Raw genomic sequence first — 27,671 nt, 5'->3', positions numbered from 1 at the left:
CCTATATAATAGATTTTAAATTATATAAATATTAATAAGGAATATTATAGTGCAATAACATTATAAATTTGGAATGCTTGCTTAACATATTATTGCAAGGATATTGTTAATAAATTAATATTCCTTCATCCAGGAGTTTTATGTTAAGAAAAAAAATATTGTAGTTATGATGATAAGTTCTAATAATAAGTAGATTGTGACAGTAAATAATATACAAATAAAGAGAGCTAAATTGTATAAAAACACAACTTGGGAGTTGTATAATGGTTATTGGAAAATGTCATTCATATCGACAGGAATATTGCACAGAAACTAACAATTTGTAATGAAAAAGATTGTTAATATATTAAGATACTGAAAGCAAGTATGGGATGCACTAAAACATTATTTTTTTAATAATATTTAAAGCATTTGAAAGTTTAAATTTGTATAATTAAATAAACATTTAACACAAAAATATTGTTCATTTAAAGGTGGAAAATAATGAATTTAACAATTTTGTTACATATTTATATATAATTATAGTATTTATATATATATATATATTATAAGCTTTCACATATAGCCAATGCCTGATTGCGGCTCATGTACACATCATGTTTTGAGATGGTCACCACACAGTTACTACCTACTGATATAATATTATATAGCTTAATACTAATTTCCTGTACTGAGAGATATAGTTAAAATTGTCAAGCCGACACTAAAGCCTCTCAACGACATAATTTCTATGGATAGTTTATATTCCATTTGAATGCCAGTGAGGTGCTAAGTGTGTAAACAACACACAACCCACATTCCAATGCTGTCTGTACATATCTATTTAGAATTTAAAAGCAAATTAAACAAACAAGATATCCTTACACGATAATGTATTTACATCTATTGTTTTGAAATAATTTTGAATGGGTTTGTATGTCATCCACACATATATGGTTTCAATTGCCTAATGCTCATCTAAATTAGTTATACCGCCTTATTAGCTCTAAAACTGATAGCACTGATTACAGTGCAACTATATATTTATGATTTAAACAAACTTTTCTCGATTTTTTTTCGTATATATTTTGTTTGTGCAGATAAAACTATCTCACAGAGTCTGGAGGAGATTTTTTTTGATATGTGCTTGCAACCACCTCGATACGAAATAAAAAACAAAGTATTTGTACGTACATTTCTAAAGTTGGACAAGTTTATTTATTAACAACCGCCCGCGGCTTATGTTTCTTTAAATAATGTTGTTTTATGAATATTATTTAGAAAAAGTATAACCTTTTTTATTGTAGCAGGATTCTAACCCGCGCCTCTTGCAAACCGTCCAAACTTTATTACGTTTTCTATACTATTTCTATTCTTAGTGTGGAACAACATTTCTAAACATGTTAAAAATGAATCACTTTATGCATTAAACTTAAATATCAAAATAAGTCGTTACGTCAAAATTATCCTTAAATCCAATCACGTTGTTCAACCAATTGCTTACTAAATATAACATGTTCGAGAGCACAATATAACAAATATAAATGAAATAATGAAAATGAGATTCAAAAATGTCGTAAATAAGTAAGGAAATAAGGCCGTTTCATATAATGTGGCAGGTAAAGTTAAAATGATGAAAGGTTTTGTGTAATATTGAAGCCGTAACCTGCGTCACACAGTTCCAGCCCGCTGGTACGTAGCACCTTAAAACAGTCACTGTACACATCTGTCTATTATTCGTGGAGCGTCTGAAATAGACGATTTTATTATTAGAAAGAAGTTGAAAAGTAACTTAGTAAATTACATTTTTTTTATATTTATCTTAGTACGGAACGGAATATATTGTGATCGGAATATATGTTATATAAATTTTAATTACAACTTGGCACCCAACTCCACCTCGCAGGCCCTAATCAGAGTCCAGGTTGACGACGTCGGTGGGCGCGAGCGCGACGGGCGGCGCGGCGTCGTGGCGCGGGCGGCCCCGCGAGCGCCCCCTCTCTCCCAGCATCATCTCGCGCGCGCGCTGCTGCTGCAGCGCCATGGCCACCGGGTCGCGGCTGCCCAGGCCTCCTGCGTAGAACTTGGCACCCATTTGCTGCTGTTAATATATGCAGTAGTTTAGATTTTTGTGCACTAAAATAAGCATATATGTTATCATTTATATGATACTAACTGTACCATGTGCCTAGCTTCGCCACACGAGCTAAAATAAATTTGAAGGAAAGACATTACACAACATTCAATTCATTTTATTGTTTATGTTCATTTCGAGAAAACAAATTGGTTGTGCCAACTCCGAAACTTTCGTGGGCTCATGCACAACTTTGCTAAAGACCATCAAATGATCACATGATCAAATTCATAGTGTACGATTCTAGATTCTATAAATATACAGACAAACATTAATTTTTATTTATAAAGATTTTGAATCATAAGCTTTTTTATATTTCAGCAATAACAGGTCCCAGAAATAGCCCAGGTTTGAAATAGCTAGAAATTTAATGGATATATTTTATAAATATATGCAAAATTCTGTATTTTGAATAAATTAAATAAATAAATTCTGTATTTAGTATTTCGAATATATGCAGAAGGGGCCCGAGGAGCATCAATCCTGTTAAAATTTTAGGCGACACTTTTAAGTGCAATAAATAAAAACATAGCTGTGGGCTTAATGTTTGACAATATGATATCCATGATTATAATAAAATGTATTACATTTTGTTGCAACAGTTGCTGCATACGCATCTGCTGCTGGCGCTGCCACGGCGGCTCGTACTGCAGCCCGCTGCTGCCGCCCAGAGCCATACCTCCCGCTAAAAAAAAATAAACAATTATTAAATACATTATTTAAATTAATAAGATCTTAGATATTTGCTTTGCCGCTATGAACAAAGATAGCCGAGGAGAAATGAGCGCTCAACTCTTCCACCTATTCAATATTCGGTTATACGATTTTATATAAAAATTATAAAAATTGCCTAATTAATTTTTTTTTCAAGATTTCATAATTATATATAATAAAAGTAACTTTAACGTTTGTATTATATATATATAAAAAACCTTAATCAAAACCTTGTTATAATATATAAGTAATAAAGACGCTAATGAATTTTTTAAGTGTTTCTTACTAAATGGTTAAGAGTAAAATTTTATATATCTTTACCTGCATTCATAGCCGGATTCATCATTGCAGGATTCATCATCCCCGGCTGCGCATATTTATATAGTTCACCCATTTTCTGCAAAAGCTGTAAAGATAAACAACCTTTTAATATACTATAATTTAAAAACATGATAACTTTACATTAATACAAAAAAAATAACGACATGCGCTAAAAAAAATTTTGGACGTGGCGTAAATAAAGGTAAAATATAATTTCTAAATAGTATCTTTATAAACTTACGCCGTAGTCGTATCCACCGAACATCTGAACAGACAAATGTTTCATTATTTCATATGAAACTTAAAATTTTCATGTATATTATGCAATAATATTTGTATGTATAATAAATATTAATATTGTGTATTATTTAAAAGAATATTATATTGCTTTGAATTTTCTTTAAGATGTTCTTTAGTTTTTTTCTTTTATTTGATTTATTAATATGTAATATTATAATGTAAACTTTATTGTATGTAATTAATGCATGCTAACAAATATCATCCCAAATAAATTAATTAAAAAAGAACCATACAAATTCTAACAACATAATGTTATATTTTATTAAGAAATTAAATTAATTTAAAGATTTTATATAAAATATACTTGTTTAGGCATCACTTAGTTTTAGAATAAATAATTAAATTTAAAAAATATTTTTAAATAAAAAAAAATGGTGAAGAAGGGTGAAATGTACCCAATGTCTCTACAATCATTCGTATTAGTTTTAAATTAAATAAAAAAACACCACAATAATGATAAGTAAATAAATTAAAAAAATATACCTGTGCCCTATTTAGAGAAAATATTTTTGTTTGGCATAGTATTAAGAACTTCATAAATCATATCTTTTATGATTTTGTTTGCTAATACTATGTTGTATTAGATAAATGTTTAGTTATTCCTTTGGGTTTTCCTGAGTATATTCCGATCCCGCGGAAATTTCGGGATATAAAGCAGCCTATATATTGGTCCATAGTCCCCTCTATCATCAGTGTTGATCGCATAAAAAATTAGCTCAGCTGTTCCGGAGATAAGTCCGGACAAACAGACAATTTGTGTTTTGGTATAGAATATATAACTATACATATTATACTTAGAAAAACACTGCTGTATTGGTATCACAGACAGACAATTTAATTTTATTATATATTCCTATGTAATATTTAATTGACACATTTGATCTCTAAAGAAAGAATAAATAATGCTAAAAACTCACCGCTGGATTAGATCTATATAGAGCTTCTCGTATCTGAGCGTCGCTCGCATTCGGCATCTCCTTATGTAGTAATGCGGCAAACGTCGCGTACGCCAGCTGCTGCTGCTGCTGCAGTAGACCTGGCACTGGCCAAAAGAATTGAGAGTTATTTATTAATACGGGTTTTGGTGGTTGAGCAAAATGGATGAGCACTCACTGTTTGAATTTGAATTTGTTTGGTTTCTGAAACGTATTTTGGTACGATACTAAGAAATCAGAGAACAGTTGAAGAGAACTATCACTCTCTGTTCTTAATATTTCGTTCTTTATATAATGGCCTAGGAAATAGGTATACAATTATGTAAAATATCATTAAAAAAATGGTTGCAGATTCAATTTACACTTCGGGAATTGAAGTGTTTTAATTTTCACTTTGGTAAAGTTTTTCTACTTTCTTAACTGTCATTACAGCACTTGCGCCACTCAATGGTGGTGCCAACAAATGTTAAGACACTGCTTCTTTGGATTTTCATCCATAACCTGCTATATGCGCGATACAGCGTGAAGCTTAAAATAAAATAAATATCTCATTTCCAAACATACTCATCCCATTATGCATATAGGCGGAGAAGGGCGCGGGCGGCGGGCGAGTTTTCTCGTTCTCAAAGTCCTCCCACGCCGCTTTACGCTCCTCCTCCGTCAGAGTTTCCTCTTCTTTATTCTCAAGAAGAGAATCATGCTCGTGGTATTTGTATATCTGTTGTGTTGGAAAAAAACGATTACAATGTTCACTTTATTTTTTTTCTATATAGCATATAGATATAAAAGATATATGGAAAAATAGTAAAGCAAAAAAATATTTATGGGTGTATATAATAAATGCTTGTGACTTATCTTTTTCAGCACCTCATTAAACAATATATATTGACTATCAATGAGATAAAGATTACAGCATTTGGTGTTTCATTCTCATAAGCTACACTGCTAATAATAAAGTATAAAATAAAACACAAACTATAAGCGAAGCTTGTGGGAATAAATGATAAAAATGTCTCGACTCTGCTACGACATACTACGGCATTAAGTTCCGCCACATTAAACGCACATTTTAACGGCTAAAGAAATTAAATAATAAATAATAACATACCTGTGCTTCATGCTCCCTTAGCATCTCCGCGAAAAGCCTGTCCTTCGGCAGCGGCGGAAGCTCGCGAGGCGCGGGCGGTCGCGGCTCGAACTTGTATAGCTCTGCGAGGTCGTTCTCCGCGTAGTGTCTGTCTATCTGCTGCTCGTCTATAACGCGTTTTGATATCGCTTGCTTCGTCACTTGACGCTCGTAGATTTTTTCTTCCATTGTACCCTTCAGATTAAAATTACAAAGGTATCGGATATGACGATTTAAACATATTAACATTACAATTAGAAGCTAACGTTCTCTTTTAATTTAAAATATTACCTATAAACTAAATAAACAAGTGTTACACAAGTTCTTAAAGAACAAGTCTAATGAAATAATAATAAACTGTTAAACTACAACAAAACAGTACTAATTTACATGTTATCAACACTAGCAGATATAACCTAATACATATAATTATTTATTTCTTAGCAACTAAAAACAAATGACTTCAGACCTACCATAGCTAAAAACCTATAAATATAACACGGTTTCTTCTGTCCAAAGCGATACACTCTGAATATACTCTGAACATCATGTGAAGGATTCCAGGACACGTCGAATATGACCACTCGGTTGGCCGCTACCAAGTTGATACCAAGACCGCCAGCACGAGTTGATATAAGGAACAACCTGGAATACAGTTCTAGAGCTGAAGAATTTGTTTTGGTTGAATGCATTTATCTTAGAAACTACTGTTTCGAATTGAAAAGTCTATTACAGAAGGCAATATAGCCTTTAATACATTATGATAATCATATTATTGTAGCGATTTACCTCCAGCAAGGCTCAAGCCTCATGTGTGATACACAACTTTACCTTTGAAAACCGAGCGTTATATATTTTTTAGAATTAGCATTTTTTATGTATATCAATTACAATTTTGTTACAATTGAAATTACAATTGAATAATAAATTTATAATATTGTAGTGAAACCTAACTGCATTTCCATAGAATAAATAATTATAAATAAATACACATGTTCTTTTCAAATAAAAATTAATCAAAAGTTAGACCACAAAAGAAATTTTAAGAATTGTTGAAAAAATTTAACAACTGATTCACCTTGCTCGAGGGTTATCTTCTCTATTAAAATTTTTACACCAAATAGAGCGGTTTTCACACGACGTCGACCCATCTAATCTGAAATAATCCACACCCGGCGACCACGAACCTGATGTAAGAAAATAATTATGTTAAATATCGGCTTAGTTAAAAATGGAAATTACCAAATCAATAGTTTGGGTTGAGGCCACCGTCGCGGCTCAGTGAAACAGTGTGATGGCAATTATATTTAATTTTATTCATAGAAGTCTGGTAGACAAAGTGCGTCGTTGAGTTTCGCTTCTCAACACGCATGTCTATAAAATAACGCAAAAAGAGAAGAATGACCAAACATTAGGCTCCGTCTGTCTACTCTGTGATACATAATACAGTAAAAAGCGTGAAATTGAAAAAAAAAGAATAGTTTTTGAACTTGACATTATATCACATTACTAGTATAAAATCCTTAAAACAAAAAAAACAGACTTACCAACGTGTCCATTCAATTTTTCATCAACGCGAGCCTCTTGTGTCGCTTCATCAACTTTACCAAGGAAATGCTCTATAAGATCTAATGAGTATAGCGATTGTGAGAAAACCAATCTGCAAAATATTTTAATATTTAATAATAATAATTAATAATAATTAGACTGTTTTAAAATCATTTTAAGCATTATTGGCATTTTACTTTACAAATAAATTGTACATATTTTTTATAGTAGGTTAATAATTTAAGGCTAATCGTGGCGTAGGGCCACAAGTGTGTACAGTAAAAGCGACAGGTTGTGGGTTGGATTCCTACTCGAGGAAATGAAATATTTAATATTTCCATTTCATTGCTCTGGTGTAGAGACAAAGCGTGCAATGGGCCACGCCACTCAATACATTATGTCTCCAGAAATCTTCAAAGAGTGGGGGTAGTGGAGTCTCTTAAAACTAGGTTCCCTTTGCCTACCCTGCTATGTGCGAGATAAGCGTAAAGCTGATTTAATTTAATAAATAACCATAATATATCTTTAATATACTACAATACTCACAATTTATCCCCAATAGTTTCGCACTGTCTCAATATATCAAATAATAATACTAATTTATGTGAATGTCTCAAATCGTCCAGTTCGTCCTCAGTAACGAGTGACATCCACCATTCTGTCGGGTTTTCTGATTTTGCTTGAACCTCGTCTTCTAGTATGACGTCATCGTCGTCTGCTTCAACTGATGTTGAATTAAACATTAATAAAATCAAAGTTAAATAAATTTATTTTCAAATAAAACAATATGTATGTTGTGTATTTGTGTGTATGTTAAACTACTATACAATTATTATTTATAGTAGTACTATACAAATATTTATTATCTCATCTGAATGAATAACTTAATAACATGATATAATAACTATAACATTTTAAAGATTATGCATATTGTCTTTAAAAGGTATTTTAAAGACAACATTGATTTCTAAAGCTTGTCGTCGCATGTTATTGTTTATATTGACATAACTTTTACTTATGAATAAGTAGAAATTAAACAAACACTAAATGTTAAGAGAAGTTTGCTAAAATACAGTAGTTAAGACTGCAATTAAATCGGTTAATAAGTTTTTGTGATTAGCTTGAACAAACGCTTAGACAAGAAGACGAAAATGCCCCCATTAATAGATTCTTTTATATATCTTCCATATACAGACAGCGACGAGTAACAGTTTTATTATAAGAACATATACATTTATATTTTTTTAAAAAACAACTTTAGTATACCTAGTGGCGTATTAGTCTCGCATAAAGAAAGATTAGAAGAGATAAATGTGTATTAACACACTTCGTTCTCACTTTTAACCCCAATTTCAGACATTGCGTGTTAAACCAAACTCCGTATTTTATCTCCTATTTCAGAGTTGATATGGTAAATAAAAACCTTATTTACTTGGATTAGCTCTGGTCCCTCTTCTGGTGGTAATTTTAGTATCTTTTCCTTTACTCTTTTTAGCTGATTTCTTTTTCTTGCTTTTCTTTCGACTGTCATCGCTCATGTCCGACAAACTATCCGTTGATTCCTCTGTTGAGGATTCCTGTGAAACAATATGAAAAAACAAATTAAAATATAGTTATTAATAAAACAACATTTATAGTTTTTTTTACATCTGATGGTACTCAAACTAGGTATATCTGTATTGTGGGTTCCAATTTATAGTTTAACAATTAACATCTAATATTTAAGAAGAAGTTGAGAATTTCCGTCAGCTTATAAAAGATTTATTTTGGGTTTTATTTCATAGAACATGCCTTAAATAATAGTTTTTCTCATATATCTTAGAAATCCACAAATATATTTTCATATTTACAGCTTTCAAAATTACTTAAATTAAAATTTATGAAAATTAAAGTCTTGTAAATTAAATTTACTTACATCAGGTGTGGAGTCGTCATCAATGAAATCAGCTATCGAACCTTCTGAATCTTCTTCTTCTCTTTCGCGCTAAACAAACAAATATAAAAAACATAGGTATTTACATATAACATTCCATACTGTATACGGAATGTTACAGTATCACTAAACAGGCGAATTATTAGGAAATACAGTTTTTATAATACCAAAGAAAATTTATAATGTCTTATTTGAATGTCTTACTGAAAATAATTTTAACGATTTTTACACATTTTTAAACAAGAGTTATGGTCTACCTACTGTAAAATGCGCCGTTTCTAAAATATATGGGACTCATACATTTCAGTCAAAATATAATCATTTAAAACTACATAAAACTTACTTTCTTCTGTTGCATAATTTCATATCTTTCAGAATTGTATTTCAGTACAAGTGGATGTGTCCATATTCGCTGCAATGACTGGAAATCTGGGAATAGGAAACCTGACGACTTTCCTGGTAAGGGCCTAAAAATATATGTGTAATATTACTATGATATACATAATATATTTTTTCTGTAGCCATTTCCATAAGTGACATAAAAAATATACAATATTAAATTTTTTTATTCTAAGAATTTGTACATTTATAAGGCCAACAAATTATACAAAAATTACAATAAAATATATAAATATTAACAATTAATAAATGTTATTTCAAAAGTTACCTTCTAGAATAGTTGTCTAAATAGTGTTCGTAAAGTTTAATCTGCACTTCGCTAAGAGTTATGAACAGTACATATTCATGTTTCGGAGGTAAAAATGGCGCCAGCACTCCGTAGTCCCTCCTCTGTAAATTATGCATATTTTCTTTAATTATAGTATTCAATTCAGTGTTTTTCCGTAGATTTCAATGTTATAATTTATTCGTTAAACATTTTTTTTTATTCAACAAGGTGAGTTTTAACGATCCCACTTGCTCAGAATACATTATTTTCATTTCTTCGCTCCGGTAAGAACAAAAAACGGGGCGTTGAGTTCGGGCAAAAAAAGTTGCAATATGTGGAAGAAAAAAAAACGAAAAACTAAACTAACCTGCACCGCCCCATCAAGCATTTTATGCAAGACGTGGGAACGTCGTTTCATAACTCTTATATCGTGTTCCGTTGAATCCGTGTACTGTCCGTTAGTTATCGGGTTCACGAAACGATTCAAATACTCGTTGTATTTACCAAGGAGGTTCGGCTTCACAAATTGTACCATGCAGTAATCTGGGAGCAAACATAATAAATATTAGTAGTAAGGTTTTATTGAAAATTATATTGGTTTCATATTTATATTAATTAGTTAGGGTCGAGAATTTAGGTGAACAATGAAGAACAAAATGTGTTATGACTAATATTTTTTTAATAAAAGTTGAACGAAGCCAGATTTGGACCTACGCCTAATGCTGACCCTTAAGCCATATCTTCTAGTCAGGCTCCATCAAATTCTTAACGCTTCTCTTTATTGTTATCAAAAGTAAATTTAATGAGCTGTGATATAGCTATGTTAAAATGTTTTCTACAGAGTATTATCTCTTCTAAACACGAAATAACATTATAAAATATTAAATTTTATATTTAAACCATTTGATTATAACTACACTCAACTTCAAAGTTCAATTTATTATTAATTTATTAATTAAAAAAGAGAATATATAAAAAAAAGTACAGTCGATATTAATAAAGAATATTAATATAAAAAGAATATAAACTTACATTCTTTGAGATTATTCTGCAACGGTGTGCCGGTAAGTACAATTCTACGCAACGTCTTCACACGGTTCATTGCTTGCGAGAGACTCGTCTTTTCATTCTTTAGTAAATGACCCTCATCGCACACTACTAAATCTGGACCTGATCAAATAATTGTAGAAATATAATTAAATATTCTAAAAACAAAAAAAAAATATATATTTTTTTAACGAAAAAGGAAACAGTTGATCTATATTTTTTTATAAAAAAGATTATACTGATAGAAGTTTATCTAAACTTACTAATTATTAATTAATCAAATATGTCAATATAAGACTTGATAATGATACATAGTTTTGCTCAACTTAAACAACTATGCTATTATATTTTGCAGCCTCTATATAAAATGAACAAAAAAAATACAATAAAATTATTCTTATATCATTAATGGAGATCTTTACAATACTACTATGTACGGAATACAGGTGAAGCAAAAAAAATTCTTCTGTATCAACAACTCGGAACACACCAGGATCCACAAGGCTCTCCTGGAAGCTCTTAAGCATTTTCTTCTTGAACTTCTTAGAGTTATCAGCTGAGAGGTTCCTGAACATCTCGTAACCGAGGACACATACACCGCCGCCACTAAACCACTGTTGAAGTTGCCATGCGCGTTCTGAGTTTTGTTTATGCCTGTTGTTATAAAATATATGTTTTTTAATGTATTGTTTTTATTAATGTTTGTTTATAAACGCGAAGGTTGTAGGTTCTATTCCCGCTCGTGTGACTCGTGTCCCACATGAGACTGCATTATTTTCATATCCTCGTACTCATACAAATAACAAAATACGATATGCAGTCACAACTGAACACTTTATATATCGGAAATGGGAATTGAATTGGTTTTAACAAGATTTTCACAAATAAAGTTTTCCATTTTAGTTTCAAAACATATTTTAGTCTGAATATATTTCTAAAAAGTTTTAAAAAAATATACTAATATATATTTTAAAATACCTATTTATAATTAAAAAAAAATATTAATAATATTTACACATTAATGTCATTATTTATATTAAAAAATATATGCATGAGATTCAGATGGAATAAAGCCCAGAGAGATGCGAGTCTATCTACAAAACTAACGACCAACCTAGATAGCTCATAAACATCAACTTCATAATCAGCGTGGGAGTGCTTCAACCAGATACCGAACTCGTTGACCCAGTTGAGTACCGTTGATAGCGGACACACTACCAGCACGCGACGCACGCCCGTCAGCGCGCCGTGCGTTAGCAGCGTGTGCGTCAGCGACACTACCTGTATGGAAAATGTATGTAACACAATAACAATTTATAAAATAATGTGAAGATAAAAATAATATTTTCTTATTATAGGTATTAATGGTATGCATAAAAACAATAATGTAATTAATATGTATGATAAGAAAATTAGATGTAATAATAAAATAAAAAAGGGTACGGACCAAGTGTCTGTAGTGCTGAAGTAAATAATTTAAAAAAAAACATAAGGACAACATCGATGTTTGCTATTTTTTTATCAATGCTGCTAGCAGAACTCTGCGCTTTGTCTCAATACCAGAGCGAAGAAATGGAAATATAAATTTAAATAAATATTTCATTTCCTCGAGTGGGGATTGAACCCACAATCAGTCGCTTTTACAGTCATACCTAGCCACGAATGGCCATAGTTTGCTAAAATCAATATTTTTAAGTGTTTACAACTATATTGATTTGCATTGTCAGCCTCAAAAAATGAGATATGACATGTCACAGTATAAACATCAAAAGAAAACAAAAGTTTGAAAGTTTGCAAATACTGATATATAGTATATCACTTTAGTTTTATTTAAAACTATAGTGGTATGCAATTGTCAGACCTAATACTAAATATTAAAATATGTACTATTGCAAAGTCGTTGCTACGTCTTGTTTCAAAACGTCGTATATTTATAAAAAACATTGGCTTTTCGTATGACTAATTTTAAAAACTTATAAAATAACATACCTAAAACAAATAACTGTAATATGTTGTAAAAAACGTCATATTTAATATTAACTATTAAAGTATTTCACCTGTAAAGTCTTCCCGAGACCCATACAATGCGCCAATATACATCCTGAGCCTTTATCCTTTTTGATCCTCTTTGCACTCTCGAAACACGCATCCCACATGAATTTAATACCATTGGCCTGAAATTTGTTATTTTTTTATTTGATATGCAATGAGAAAAGAGAGCGTAAAAATGGTCGAGTAAGAGATGAAAAGTAAAGACTGGCTTTTTATAGCCCCCTGTTGTATCTGCTATATGGTATGGTATGGTAAGCAGAGAGGACCTATTGACAAAACTCTATGCTTTTTGCCTGTATTTGTGACCCTGTGTGTTGAGTGGGGGAACTCAAAACTACACTTTGTCTTAACTTAACTTCACGCTTTATCTCTGCAGGGTAGTCGGAGAGAAGGGAGCACCCATATGAGAACGAGAGCCTTAAATGTGTTCACAATTATAAGAAGCAAGTGCCAGCAAAACCAAATACAGTTGTCATCTAAACTCTGATATTAATAATAAAACTAAAGTTACCTACCTAAATATCGTAATATTAGTATTCGGAATTGGAAATATATAATGACAATTTTGCTTTAACGGAATTTCTAAATTAAATAATTATACTACATGTGTTTTTTTATGTTTAAATATAAAAATAAACACCTGATGAGGTTTCAACTTCTTCACCAATCCCTTATCGACTTCTATCAACGGCTCCTTTGTCTCTGGATCAAAGTCGAGCACCACTTTGTCGAGAACCACTTCGTCGGGTTTGCCAGATTCATCGAATTGTAGGTTGTTGTACTGTAAGTATTAAATGTTACATTAAGATTTAGTGTTTGAGTGATTTATTAAAAAAATAAAGTCGAAAAATGTAATTTTAGGAAATCACAAATTGTGCATTATGAGAATTTAAAGTTTTTAAATTCCAATTAGCGGAGAAAGATGAATAAAAAGTATATTTCAATGGTGAATGTACATGTAAAATATTTAAAAAAAGTGTAACTATTGGGACGTCATGAATTTGAACCCATGTTTCTCTGGAACCCCTCTAGTAGGAATCCTTATATTTTTGTCCAAAAAATAGTTCTTATTTTCTGTTATACATTAGCAAAATAGAATTCGAATAGATGATATTTTAATTACAAGGGGTATGTTGTTTAAGTACATACTAAAAAGAATGTTGAGAAAAACGCATGAAATTTCATCATTTGTACATTTTAATAAAATAATTTATTAATTTCTTATAAGATAGTTAATGTAAAAACCTTACCAGTTTCTGTCGTTCAGCGATACGAGCAATTCTCTCTTTTTCTTCACGTGCCGCTTTTTTGGTTGCCTCTTCTAATTGATTTTTGCCCATAACCTTTTAGAGAAAAAAACTTTATTAGTAAAAAAAATATTTTATTTTAATTTAATAGTTTACTACAAAATATTGTTTTCACTTAACAAAGATAATACATGTCTACTGTTTATCACATAGCCTTCAAATGGGACTCTCAAAATAAAAAAACAGCTATTTTAAAAATAAAATCTTATTTCTTTTTTTATAGTAAAATACATTAATAATAATATAATAATAATAAAGCCTTTTATTTTCCTATAAACATAAAATTCTACACATTTCACAAAAATAAACATCTTACAAAAATAAATAAAATTTACAGTGAAATTTACTACATACATATTAAATTGGAAATACAATTTTCACATGTTATTATTATTTATTTATTTATTTATTAGTTTCTTTTTTCTTTTTCTTTATATATATGCATGTATTTATTTATTTTTATTATTATTTTTTTTTTCTTTTTTTAATTTTATTTATTTTAATTATATATAAGTTTAAATTATAGGAACCTCTTGGTGAGTATAGGCCTCCTCCATTTTTCTCCATGTTTTTCTATCCTGTGCTAGTCTTATCCAGTTTTTCCCTGCAATGGACACTATGTCATCTGCCCATCGTTTTTGTGGCCTGCCCACTTTTCTTTTTCCTTGTGGGCCGATCCATTTAGTGGTTTTGAGAGTCCATCGCTGGTCAGTGGATCTCGCGACATGGCCAGCCCAGCCCCATTTTAGTTTTAGTGTTTTGTACAGTGCTTCGGTCACTTTTGTCTTTTTTCTTATTTCATCGCTTTTGACCTTTTGGATTTTTCTTATGTGTAACATGCTTCTTTCCATTGCTCGCTGGCAGGTTTTTATCTTATTCTTTATTGTGTTTGTTACTGTCCACGTTTGGGAGCCATAGGTCAAGCAGGGGAGAATACAAGTGTCCATTATGATTTTTTTCATATTTAATTCATAGTTGCCTTTTAGTATTTCCTTATGAGCCCAGTACTTGTTCCAGGTGCACGTGATTCTTCTGTTGACCTCGTCTTCGTTATTTGTTTTAAGAAATGACACTTGCTTTCCTAAGTATAAATACTGCTCTACGTACTCCAGTTCGACCCCTTCTAGCGATATTTTACTTTTTGATCCATTAGCCATTATTTTTGTTTTGCTGAGGTTCATACTCAATCCCACTAGTTTGCTCTCTTTGTTTAGTTGTGATATCATATTTTCTAGTTTCCTGGGAGTCTCAGCGAAGATTGCGATGTCGTCAGCGAATCTCAAATGGGTAAGGCGTTCGTTACTGATAGGGATGCCGTCAGATGCCCAGTTCAGTTTAGAAAAAACGTCCTGCAAAACAGCTATGAACAGTTTTGGAGATAATGGGTCGCCCTGCCTTACACCTCGAGCTATTCTGATCTTCTCGCCTCGAGTTTCTAGTTTAACTCTGCTCACGCTATTCAGGTAGATGTTTTTTATAGTTTTTATTATTCTTAGGTCTATATTACAGTTGTGTAAAGCTTCCCAGATAGAGCTATGATAGAGACTGTCAAAGGCTTTTGTATAATCGATGAACCTATATACAAATTCTTGTTAAATTCTAAGTGTTTCTCCATTATTTGTTCCAGCGTATGGATATGATCTATAGTCGAGAATCCAGGGCGGAATCCTGCTTGTTCTACTGTTTGCTTTCTGTCAATTATTGAGCTAATTTTGCTTAGAATTGTAGATGTAAATAACTTGTACACACTTGATAGTAGGCTAATCGGGCGGTAGTTAGTGATTTCCAGAGGGTCCCCTTTTTTGTATATTAGTATTATGTCTGAATTCAGCCATTGCTCCGGTATCATGCCTGTTTTTAGTACCAAGTTAAATATGCAAGTGAGTGGTCCGGTGAGGAATTTGGCTCCTTCAATTAATACATCACTCTTTAAGCCATCGGGTCCTGGGCTCTTCTCTCGTTTCAACTTTTTAATGTTATCTAAGACATCTTGTTCCGTTATAATAGTCGTTTCTTCGATGTTGGTTTGTAAGCTATTTGAGTGTAACTCTGTGAGCGTGGTTATGTTTTGTGGCTCATGCGAATATAGAGCTCTGTAAAATTTTGTGGCGCAGGATATTAAGTCTTTTCTTGATCTTGTTTCTTTTTGTTCGTTCTTAAAGCCCTTAATCCAGTCTGTATGAGTAATTAGTTGCTTGTAGGTTCTTTTTGCGCTTCTATAGCGTGTTATGCTATTTTCTATTGTCCTCTGCCTGTGCTGCTTGTAATCGTTTCTTATTGACTTGTTGGCTTGTTTGTAAAGGTTTGATAACTCTTTTTTCATCTTGCGTGATTTGTTTTTAGTTTTTATAAGTTCAGTGCGCCGTTGGATCAAAGCTTTAGTTGTTTCACTGAAAAAATAGCAAGTATGTTCGTTTTTCTTGTCGGCATTATCTGATTTTAAGCTGTTTCTTAAGTATAGTTCGAATTTATTGTAGGTTTTTTGTATGTCATTTTCGTCGAAGTTGGCTAGGTCTGTAATGTTCGATTCTAATTTGTGTAGGTATACTTTTATTTCTTCTTGTGATTTCAGTGACGACATTGAATTTCGATAGTTTCTTCTACACTTTTTCGGACTTTTTAAGTTTAATGTTGCTCTAACTATTCTATGGTCTGATGGGAAATCTACATTGCTTAGAACCTCTATGTTTGCAATATTCTGAGGGTTATTAGATGTAATAAAATCTAGTTCATTTTTTGTTTTTTCATCTGGCGAAATCCATGTCCATTTCCGATTGTCTTTCTTTTTAAAATGAGTGTTCATGATGGATAGTTTATATTCAAGAGCATATTGTATTAGCCTTTCTCCTCTTTTATTTCTTTTTCCGTATCCGAATTTACCCATGATAAGGCTTTCGTTTCTTTTCGGCATTCCTATTTTGGCATTGAAATCACCTATTACCATAATGTTGTCGTGACTTTTTAGTAAACTGTGAGCTTCTTGTAGCGTATGATAGAATTTTTCTAAGTCTTCGTCATCTGAGTCTGCGGTCGGTGCGTGAACTTGAATAATTGATAGATTTGTATCCCCGAACTTCAGCTGAATGAGTGCGACCCTTTCCGATAGGCCGCAAAAGTTAATGATGTTTTTCTTATATTCTTTTCTAATGAGAAATCCTACCCCATATTGACCCGGTGTTTCCCCTATATAACATAGTACATGTGTATTGTATTCTTCTATTTTGCATCCTGTTCTTCTTATTTCCGCTAGGCCAAGTATGTCTATGTTTACGCTCCGTATAGCATGCATGAGTTCCATGTACTTTTCAGTGTTAGAGAGTGTTCTGACGTTGTATGTTGCAATTTTTAAATTATTATTTTTATTTTTGGGATTTTTCATTTTTTGTTTTGGAGTATTTGGAGGGTTTTGGTCTTTATCTTCCTCGGTGACCAGCCGTCTTGGAAGATGATTTTTGTTTCTTAAATATATTCCTTTAGGTTTTGTATTCGTATGTGAGGAGGGCATTGGTTGCTATAGGTTGTGTTTATTGTGGCTATCGTTATCTTGTTTGTGTATATTGTTGACATTTTTGTTAACTAGGAAGTTCAGAATTCCTGGTTTTAGAGCTCCTTCCGAGATACTGTTTGATCTGCGTGCTACTGCGTTAGACTGATGGCCTTGTTGTATTTTGTTCTTCTTTAAAGGTTTTGTATTGTTACTGGTATCACTTAATTTTTGAGGTATAGGTTCAGCTGAATTTGAACGTGACCTTTTATTGTTTGGTTTGAGTATAATTAATTTATCGTATTTTATTACTGCTCTATTGCCTTTTTCGCGTTCTTGAATTGCTTGATTGTTTAGTTCTCTCCTTTTTTCTAGTATATGTTTTGGATAGTCGTCATTTATATAAAACGAAGTATTTTTCAAAAGCCTTTTCTGTTTAAAAATATTATTTTTTATGCCGAGAGTTGAGAAAGTTGCAATCAATGGGCGCGGCTTTTCTCCTTTTCTTCCCACTCTTTTTATCGCTTCAAGGTCTCTGTTTTCTAAATTTGTGGAGAGATGATCGCTTATAAATTTAATTAAGTTGTTTTCTAAGTCGACATATGATGTTTCCTTCTCCTCTATACCAAAGAAGACAATATTCCTTTGCCGTGCTTGTCTTTCTATAAATTGAATTCTTCTTTCTTGGTTTTCCACTCTTGCATTCAAGACTTGGTATTTTTCTTCCCAAATCGCGAATTTCTCATCAAGGATTTTGTTTAAATTAAGTGATATTTGCTCCGTTACATTTTCACCGCTTTTTCTTATCTCAATTTTTTGTTGATTTAGTTCTTTTTGTATATTAAGTAGTGCATTCATGATATCTTCCATGGCTCTAATTGATTCAAGTGGTGCCCTCTTGTATCGATATCCGTATTACTTCGACGCTTAATATGGATTAATGGGTTTTTGGTGAACAAAAAATTTAAATAAAAAAAATACATTACCTTCCGTATATTCTTTCTGCCGTGTTTATTTCTACCCTCCGTTTCAGATTCGGAGCCGGACGCGTCCTCGCTGTCGTCTACATGTTTTATTCGACGCCGTTTCTTTTTACTGTTATTTAAAAAAAAGTAGCACTTTATTAAAAAAAAAAAACCTAATTGTTCTTGAGTGTATACAGGGTGATAGCGACTGCGCTCTTTTTACGAGAACAGCATATTGGGTAAAATATTTCAAACCCATACCTAGACAAATTAATCAAGATTCGTCAACAGTTTAGACGTAGGATTATTATTTTAATTTCATATTTTTTATCCATACTTTATTACGTGTTAAGAATAGATATCAATAAGGTAAACGCCTACTACTACAAAAGTACAAAAACACTACTAAACGTTGTCGATCTGCCACTCTTCATTCTCAAAAAACATACGAGGACTAGGAAGGGATATCTGTTGATCTATTTTACGCAATTACCTATTTTCTATATAATAAACCTAAACAACGTTCAACTTTATGGCCAAGACCTACGACTCGATTCTCACTTAAGGAAATAAAATATTGATATTTTAATTTTTTGCTCTGGTGTGGACTCAACACACAATGCCTTCAGAATTCGACGCAAAGTGGCGCGGAGTGTTTTAACACTAGGCTGTCCCTGCTACATGCGGGATACAACGTAAAGCTAAAAAAATTAAGAATTATTCATAAGCAATACTTTGTCTAATTATAAAGACAACGGTTGTAGGTTGTATTCCTTTTTAAGAGTTTCAACACTCAACTTACTGAACACAGGATGTCTCGAAAATTGGACGATGCGTGAGGAGGTGTCTTAACATTAAATTCCCTGTGCCTTTCCTGGTATAAGCAAGACGCCAATTGCTGGGTATTTGCTATGGGATGAACATTTTGTACCTTCAATTTTTTTGCCATTTCAAGATCAAAATCATGTAAAATAAAATAATTAATAATCCGAAATCATCGGGACAAAAGTCTCATAATACAATATAACAAAATATATACCTTCCATCTATAGACGAAGAGACTGAGGCATCACTATCATTACTCTTTTTCTTCCTCTTAGACTTCTTAGTGGCTTCGAAATCATCCTCCGAATCTTCAAAGTCGCTGAGTTTAACGCCGCGATTCTTTCTACGAGATCCGCCCGCCTCCGAATCGGACGATATCGCGTTCGCTTTGCGACGTTTTGATTTTACACTGAAATTTTAATCAATATTTCAGCAAAACAAAGGATGATGGTTGTAAGTCTTTGTAATCTGTAAAACGATACAGATAGAAATGAGACTGTGGCCGTGACAGCGTTTAACTGTAAACTCAGTGGTTATGGGTTCGATTCAGACCCAGGGCAATGAAATATTTCTATTTCTTTGCTCTAGTAAAACAATACGGAATCGGCCTCGAATTTGGTCGAAAGGCGAGATAAAATGGATCATGAAATCAAAGTAACTTAATATTTATATGTGACGTAATTTGATCAAAGATAAGTTGAATAACTTACTTATCCTCTTCTGATTCATCCTCTTTTTTAATATCCTGAAATACAAACAAAAGTATGTTAACATATAATACTACTAAAAAATGTTGCAAACAATTATTAAATATCCAAATTGAAAATTCAGAATAATCATAATAATGCTTACATTAGAACTTTTTTCATGTGAATCGGATGAATTACTCTCTTCCAATAGATCTTCTTTGGCGAGATGGTCTATGGAGTCGCCGTTAAGCCCCGACATACTAACTGCTGGTATTTCTACCTCTGTAAAACAAGAAAAAATATTAAAAATTACATGCTAAGTCTTCATAAGATAGATGTACATACGGATAAATAGCGGACATTTGTTCTCAATTATTTATCAATGTTTTCATTTTTAAGAAAAAGAATTAAGGCGAAGATTAGGTAATTGAGGTCAGGCACGAGCGTGGCGCAGAGGCCCGAATGTGTAACTGAGTGTGAGTTCGATTCTCATTAGAGGGAATGAATTATTAAATATTTTGATTTCCTCGCTCTGGTAACAAGGCGTCGAGTTCCGCTACTCAACAAACAATGTCTCTAAAATTCGACAAAAAGTCGTCTGCGTCTTAACACTAGGTTCTCAACTTCCCACTGCCCACTCTGTAATGTGCAATGCGTGTGCAATCCTCTGGATAGCAAAATACAGTACTTACCTATAACGTGTTAATTTTATTTGATCCTTAATGTCATTAAAATAATTAGAAATATACCTTCACCAACGTCGCTATCAGCGAGCGATGCTGCATCAGAACTGCTTTCGGCTTTCAAAAAGCCTTCTTCACTTATAAGAGGCACCTTCGGCATTTTGTTTACGCTGTTCGAGCTGGTACTCTGAGAGTGGTCAGATGAGGTGGAACGCCGCCGCCGCCGTCGTCGCAGCCGACGTTTTTTAGTTAATGTTTTTAAATTTGTTAGCCTAGAACAAGGTGATTAGGACATTATATAATTGTTAATGTCGAGACAGGATCTGGTTGTAAGCTCGATATTTATGGGTTTGATTTCTACCCTAGGAAATGATTTGATTTAAATAATTTCCATTTCTGTCCCGTGGTATGTTAAAACGCGGCGTTGGGTTCCACCACTCAATAACTCGTTCGTCTAACATTATATTATTACCATTTGTGGCCTCTATGCTACATGTAAGAGAGGTGTAAAGCTAAAAATGTAATTGAAGCTATTAGTTCCTTCGCTTACAATCTCAATACAATATTGTCAGAACCATTTAAACTCCATATTACGTACAATAAAATAAAGAAATATATTAAATATTTTTTATTTGGAGAAATAAACAGAATTAAATAAGCCGCTAAACTATTGAGCCGCTGCGATATTATAATGAATTATTTATTTTAAGAAGGTAAATGAAAATTAAGATTTTGCATCTCCTATCAAGTTGAAAGTACGTAAAGCTAAATTATTTTTATTCTGTGGGTCTTATTTCTAATACATTGTAAAATTAATATGATTATTACTTAATATTGAATATAATAAATAATACAGATTCGAACCGTAACGTTTGGCACTCCGTTCAATCTAGTTCCACACTAGGAATGAAAAAAGCCTGAAGTTAAAAACAAAACAAAAGAGATAGGTAGTTAAAATTCTCTATACCAATAAGTAAAGCTGTAACTTATGGATACGAATATAATTCTTATTTTTGAGAATATCATTCATTATCATTTAGCTAGGATAATACAGGCCACTCGAGACGCACAGGCATATGCGAGCGACAGGCTGTAGGTTCGATTTCCACTCGAGGAATGTTGCTTGTATTTCTTCGCTCTGGGGTCGTGGCAAAGCGCGGCGTTAAGTTCTGCCACTCGCAAAGCCTCCAGCGGGAAGTGGAAAACCAGAATGTCTTAACACTAGGTTCCGGGATATAGCGTGAAACTAAATAAATTGACAGATCTATTTTCTATTTATTTTGAATTATGGCTATTATATAAATAAATATAATTATCATTCTTCTCTTCTGCACTGGTTCTATATGATTTGATCATTTCAAAATATAAAACCAATATCTTTTCATTTCATCATTTAGAATGAATGATAATGAATTTAAAATGTTTCTTTTTCATGCTCACATATGAAGAATATTTTAACTGTTATGTTAAAATCAGAAAAAGTATATCTATCTTATTTACCATATTCGTAAAAATATTGCATATAATAAAAATAGATATAATTAGTCATCAATGATTGACAGCGGTTGCTCTATTAAAATTCTAATAAGAACATTAAAAGAAACAAGTATTTGCAGCGTAATAAACAACCTTCAAAACTTTTGGTAACAAAAATACTTACATTTCTGTAATCATCAGTCTGTATAGCATAGCATAGAATTATGATTATTATTTAATACTCATTAAGGTATATATTTTCATGTTACTATCTTCCTGCATATGCTTTTTCCGAGTAGCCCTACTAACTGAACTACTAAGACTTTGAGGGTGTTACATTTTTACCAATACTTCTACTGCTACTATAATAATGTAAAAATTAACAATAACACATAGACTTCGCAATTAACAGATATGAATTTTATTGAAAAACAAGGATTTTTTTTTTATGTTAAACAAAAAAAATTGTAAATATTTTAAGTGTTTTATTTCTATGTTGGTTCAATGCCGATTGTACGCTGGAGAACTGTAGTAACTTCTTAATCAGGTCGATACCAGAATAAGCCATATCAAATTTACTTATATATCTTTTTTCACATTCAAATAATTTCAGGTAGGTACATTTCATTTTGGGCATACTCATAGGGAAATGTTGATAAATGCCATCAGGTCCTTAATATTAAGTATCATGAATAGCATCCGATCCGACGCATTTGCACGCACGCCTTCACGATGCAGGGCACATCGCCTTATAACTCCTCCATTTCTCTTTAATTATCTAATCCATGTCCCGTTTTAAGATTTAAATCTTAAAATGAGACCCTGTTGAAGACTCCGCTGTCTGTCTGTCCACTTGTCACTAGGCGTCTCATGAACCGTGATTAGAAATAGGCAAATCGCGACGTTGAGTACCGCAACTAACTCGTAATGCCTCCAGAATTCAGCGGAAAGCGGTGAGGAACTGTAGTGTCTTAATAGAAATAGGGTGGTCTTAACACTAGGTTCTCGGGTTCCCTCTGCAATTCCTGGTATGTATGGAATAAGCCGTGAACCTTTGGTCACTCAGTGCCTACTCTTTTTTTTTGTTACATTGACCTAATATTGCAATATCTCGATTTATAACATAAAACCAAAAAGAGGTTGGTGCCTTCAAAACTTTTTAAAAATATGTTATGGTGTTTGTATGTATAATCCTTTTTTATTTTTTATTAACTTTATTATTTTTAAAGGAATAGTCGTAATTTGCCGCTTTATGTTTTTCCAGTTTCAAATATCTACTGCTATCTGTTTACAATAAAATATCTAAAAAAAAAACATATTTTAAAATTTACACAGTATTCAAACGCAACTTTTTTCAAATGTGTTTAAAAATTTTGTTAATTTAAATCAAAAATAAGTAATATGTTCATGTATTTAAATCCCCTTTTCCATATATCGTGAAGCTACATATCACACCATGCTAGGAGCATGCAAAAAATTTAACAATCAAAGATGAACAAGTCAAATTCATAATTATTTTTTTCAATTAAGTAAATATTTATATTTTTTATATGAGTATAAGAAGCTTTATCCCTTTCCCATTAAAATATTTACCGATCTATGTCTTTCTCATACGACTCTTGTGTATCTGAGCTTTGACTGCTGCTACCGTCTGATTTAGATTTAGAGCGGCCCATCTGTAATCATTGTAACTTCTGTTTGAATGTTTGTTGAATTTCTTTGATAGTTTCCTACTTTTGTTATGCTATGTAAAAATAAAAGACAAATGTTTGCATTAATTTTAATATCTGTTATTATATGGAATAACAATATTTTACTACCTATTATTATATTAAATTATTATAAAATACACCCATAGACATATTGGAACCATATTACTCTCCTATTTGGATAAAAACCATGACAAAATGTCTGATGGCATTTGTAATTTATCAATCATTATCCAAAAATTAGTGGAGACTTGATTATTTGGCCCTAAATTATACAGATTTAGTATTATCCACTACACAGACATATGACATTGATTAAAAGAAAAATTTTGAAAAAATAAGACCATTACTTATATTATAAAATATTTGAAAATATATTAAGCCCGGTATTTGTACATATTTGATTATCCAAATAATAATGTACTGGAGCACAATGACAAGTCCTGTAAATTGAGTTTCTACTGAATGTATATAACCATTAATTCATTCAGCTTCTAAATACAATTAGCGGAAACCTACCTGTTTCCTGTGTACTTAATAGTGAACAAAGCCTTATCTCCTATCAATAAATATGTTTATAAGTGTATTTTAAAAAGAAATTTTAAAGTTTTTTTTTTTTCACTAATATCTTAACATATGAAATATTTACAATTATAATTTACATGTTGTAATGGAAATTACTTAAAAAAAATTCACCAATTCCTAACCTTTTTAGAACTGCTATTTGTATCAACTTCATTTCCCTGACTACTAGTGCCCTTGGTTGATATATCACACTCTGAATTACTTCTATCTTGACTTTTTAAGCTTGTATTTGACTTAGTTATTTCTCCATCAGAACCAGATTTTTTTTCAATATCCTCATCTGATTCCCCTTTAAGTATGGAATCTTTCATGTTTCTTAATGCATTTCTGCCTCCTTCATCTTCTGTATCTGAACTTGAGGAAGAGTTCAATAAATTCTTTTTTGCATATTTTTGCCTTTTCTTAATGCATTTTCGTTTAGAGAGTACAGGAGATTTCAAAGAATCATTATTATGCTCTGATTCTTGTTCACTTGGTATTTCACTCTTACGCTTTTCCTTAACCCTCTTTTTACTGTTTTTATCATCTTCAGATCCATCAGTTTCGGATTTTTCAATGTTCTTAATTTCATTCCTAACAATTTCTGAATTGTTATCTGAATTCACTTCAGTATTTTCTTGGCTATTAGTGTCTTTAGTGGATATATCACACTCTGAATTACTCTGGTCTTGATTTGACTTAGTTACTTCTCCATCAGAATCGGACTTTTGTTTTATTTCAATATCGTTATCTGATTCCTCTTTAAGTAAGGAATTCTTTATATTTTTTAAGACACCTTTAACTTCTTCATCTTCTGTATCTGAACTCAACGTACAGTTTAATAACATATTTTTTGCATTCACATTTTTCATAATGCGTTTTCTTTTAGAGGCTAAAGGAAATGTGCTATTTCTGCTTTTTCTCTTTCTTTTCCTAGATTCGGTATTTGTATCTGAGGAATCATTATTATTTTGGGATTCCTGTTCACTTGGTGTCGCGCTCCTTTGATTATCTTTATTCACAATCTTATCACAATTTTTATCATCTCCAGAATCTGCAGACTTTGCTTTTTCTTGTTGTTCAAGACTGTCTGATTCATGTAAAAGAGCTTTCTTTCCTGTTTCTCTCTCACAATCAGATTCAGAATCATTAAGTAATGCACTTTTAACCACATTTACCTCTTTTATTTCATTTTGTGAGTTCCTTAAATCTAGAGTACGCTGCGCATTAGATTTGTATTGTTTAAGCCTTGTGCCTCCATTTTCAAAAGGTATTTGACATACTGGAGAACCATTTTGGATTATTCTGTTCAAACCATATTTATATAAAAATTGCTCTGTTAATTTAGGCATTCTAACTATATTTACTGTAAACTGTTTCATCTTAAAATTTTTTAACTCTTTTCGTTTTTTTTCACAAAATTCTTCATCATCACATATATGAGGATTTGAGCCTCTATGTGTATTTGAGTCTTTGGTACATTTTATTAGTGATAATAGTGATAAATTTATTAGTGATTTTCTTTTGGATTCATATTTTTTATTCTTTTTAATATGTCTATGTTTTTTGTTTTTTACAGTCATTTCATCATCAGTATCACTATCAATTAATTCAATAACAGAATCCCTTGTCTTTGGAATTTTATCTTTTTTGAGCAATTTATTTATATTTACGCATTTTATTAATGGCTTTGATTCTGTAGAACAACAGCTATTATCGTCTGAAATGGATTTAACTTCACTTTTTGATTCTATAGCTATATTTGTATTAGATACAACATTACTAACAGTACAGAAGTCATTAAGTAAACTGGTGTTCGCACATTTTTCTGCATGTGTGTTACTATTACTAATTTCAATTTTGGACTCATTTGTATCTTTATCAGAATGGCTTGACATTTGGTCTTCTTTTTTGTTTGTGTCTATCATATCAGTATCTATTTTCTCAGTTCTATCTAAAGATACATCTTCAGCATTTTTTTTATTTTCTTCTGTGTTTCTCGCACTTGTAAGTTTACTAGTATTTTCTACTCTAGTAACATGGGCAGGCGCATCAACCGAAGTATCTTCCAAATTACTACTTTCTTGTCTATTTTCTACCTCCATGTTAATTTCTTTATTTGTGCTACTCGCATCAACTGATTCAGTGTTTGCAGCATCATTAATAGGTATAATTTTTTCATTAGTTTGTAAATTGTCTACATTATAATTACTATCTGAACTATCATCATCCACAACTTTAATATGTTTATATTTCTTATTTTTTATTAGTGAAGATTTCTTCCTTATTCCAGTATTTTCTACATGACCCTTTTCATTTGTTGGTGCAGAATCACTCTTTTCTATGTTATTTGATTTATCAGCAACTTCACAATTATTAATGTTATCATCACTTTTTTTCGAAGAGTTGATTGAGCTAAGACATTCTTCATCTTCATTGCTACTGTTGTTTAACATTTCAATTTCAGTTAATTGATGATCACATTTCTGTTTATCTCGCTTTTCTCTTAAATGGTATAAGTTGCAAACATAATATAGCGGATAATTATCTTGCATTGAAGGAGGCATAGCTTTAGTAACCACTTTAACAGATGTAAAATGTTTTAAATTAATTTTATTGCGTATTTTTAACATCTGTGAATCATACTCAAAATATTCATATACAATGTTTTTAGTGCTTTTATGTACATTTTTCTTAAATTTGTTAGATCCTTGGGCAGTGTCAATTTGAGTCAGTATTTGCTTTACTCCATCTTCAACATTTAATATGGACTTCTTGGATAGCTCACAAATCAGTAGTACTTTATTAGCGGCTTTTTGCACTGCATGAGTGTTTCGAAGTCTGTCTTTCCGTAATTTTTTTTGTTTAAAATTTTCCGAGCGCACTCGTAAATTCGATCCAAGTCTAGACAAATACTCTATCGCTTCACACAAGGCATCGCAAACAGGCACCGCATCCGCCATTTTCACTATCAGTTAGTTCACATAAAATAATTTGTAATATACTATTGTATTTCTGTATTGTCGTCATAAGAAATTTGGTTAGAATATTAAAAAAAGGATATAGTAAGACTACAAATTCTTTTCAGGAATAACAAATTCGCGGCAGCAATAGTCAAAAATAGAAATATACCCACAGAGTAAAAACGATTTTTTAAAACTATGGCTAGCATTGACACATTTTTTCCAGTCTATGCAGACTATTCTTTATTTA

The 27,671-nt window shown here is 31.8% G+C and overlaps 2 protein-coding genes across 4 annotated transcripts; both read right to left on the bottom strand.

Moving 5' to 3' along the window:
* Nucleotides 1-1,585: 1,585 nt before the first annotated feature.
* On the bottom strand, nt 1,586-27,671 carry LOC146530691 (uncharacterized). Of its 3 annotated transcripts, none has more exons than XM_085199116.1 (30): nt 24,602-27,671; nt 23,779-23,861; nt 20,776-20,981; nt 20,190-20,308; nt 20,048-20,082; nt 19,552-19,746; nt 18,534-18,642; nt 14,007-14,099; nt 13,397-13,537; nt 12,762-12,878; nt 11,819-11,985; nt 11,195-11,358; nt 10,690-10,827; nt 10,025-10,200; nt 9,658-9,779; nt 9,334-9,457; nt 8,973-9,041; nt 8,490-8,634; nt 7,604-7,781; nt 7,057-7,169; nt 6,588-6,696; nt 5,983-6,154; nt 5,492-5,704; nt 4,948-5,101; nt 4,366-4,490; nt 3,390-3,413; nt 3,149-3,233; nt 2,701-2,798; nt 1,859-2,080; nt 1,586-1,727 (listed from the first exon to the last, which is right to left on the bottom strand). In XM_085199116.1, exons 1-29 carry the CDS (start codon nt 27,419-27,421, stop codon nt 1,889-1,891), a joined length of 6,486 nt encoding a protein of 2,161 aa, XP_085055242.1. In that variant the 5' UTR covers nt 27,422-27,671; the 3' UTR covers nt 1,586-1,727; nt 1,859-1,888. The 3 variants fall into 3 exon arrangements, with proteins under 3 accessions (XP_085055242.1, XP_085055243.1, XP_085055244.1); XM_085199117.1 differs by having other exon boundaries at nt 1,859-2,062; XM_085199118.1 differs by lacking the exon at nt 3,390-3,413.
* On the bottom strand, nt 16,203-18,490 carry LOC146530692 (uncharacterized). Its single transcript, XM_085199119.1, has one exon. It carries the CDS (start codon nt 18,415-18,417, stop codon nt 17,575-17,577), a length of 843 nt encoding a protein of 280 aa, XP_085055245.1. The 5' UTR covers nt 18,418-18,490; the 3' UTR covers nt 16,203-17,574.

Source organism: Heliconius melpomene, chromosome 16, assembly GCF_056956725.1.
Source record: "Heliconius melpomene rosina isolate 202511_hmr_F chromosome 16, ASM5695672v1, whole genome shotgun sequence".
Classification (NCBI taxonomy): Eukaryota; Metazoa; Arthropoda; class Insecta; order Lepidoptera; family Nymphalidae; genus Heliconius; species Heliconius melpomene.
The sequence above is the reverse complement of the archived record's forward strand: the minus strand, read 5'-3'. Positions and strand labels throughout refer to the sequence as shown.

What these genes read in the sequence shown, in the direction of transcription:
- LOC146530692 (XM_085199119.1), bottom strand. Translation starts at nt 18,417, where the DNA reads ATGGAAGATATCATGAATGCACTACTTAATATACAAAAAGAACTAAAT.
- LOC146530691 (XM_085199116.1), bottom strand. Translation starts at nt 27,421, where the DNA reads ATGGCGGATGCGGTGCCTGTTTGCGATGCCTTGTGTGAAGCGATAGAG. An exon ending in GCAGAAAGAATATACGGAAG is followed by an intron (nt 14,100 to 18,533) that starts GTAATGTATTTT and finishes TTTCTCTAAAAG; the next exon opens with GTTATGGGCAAAAATCAATT. An exon ending in TGCTTGATGGGGCGGTGCAG is followed by an intron (nt 9,780 to 10,024) that starts GTTAGTTTAGTT and finishes CATAATTTACAG; the next exon opens with AGGAGGGACTACGGAGTGCT.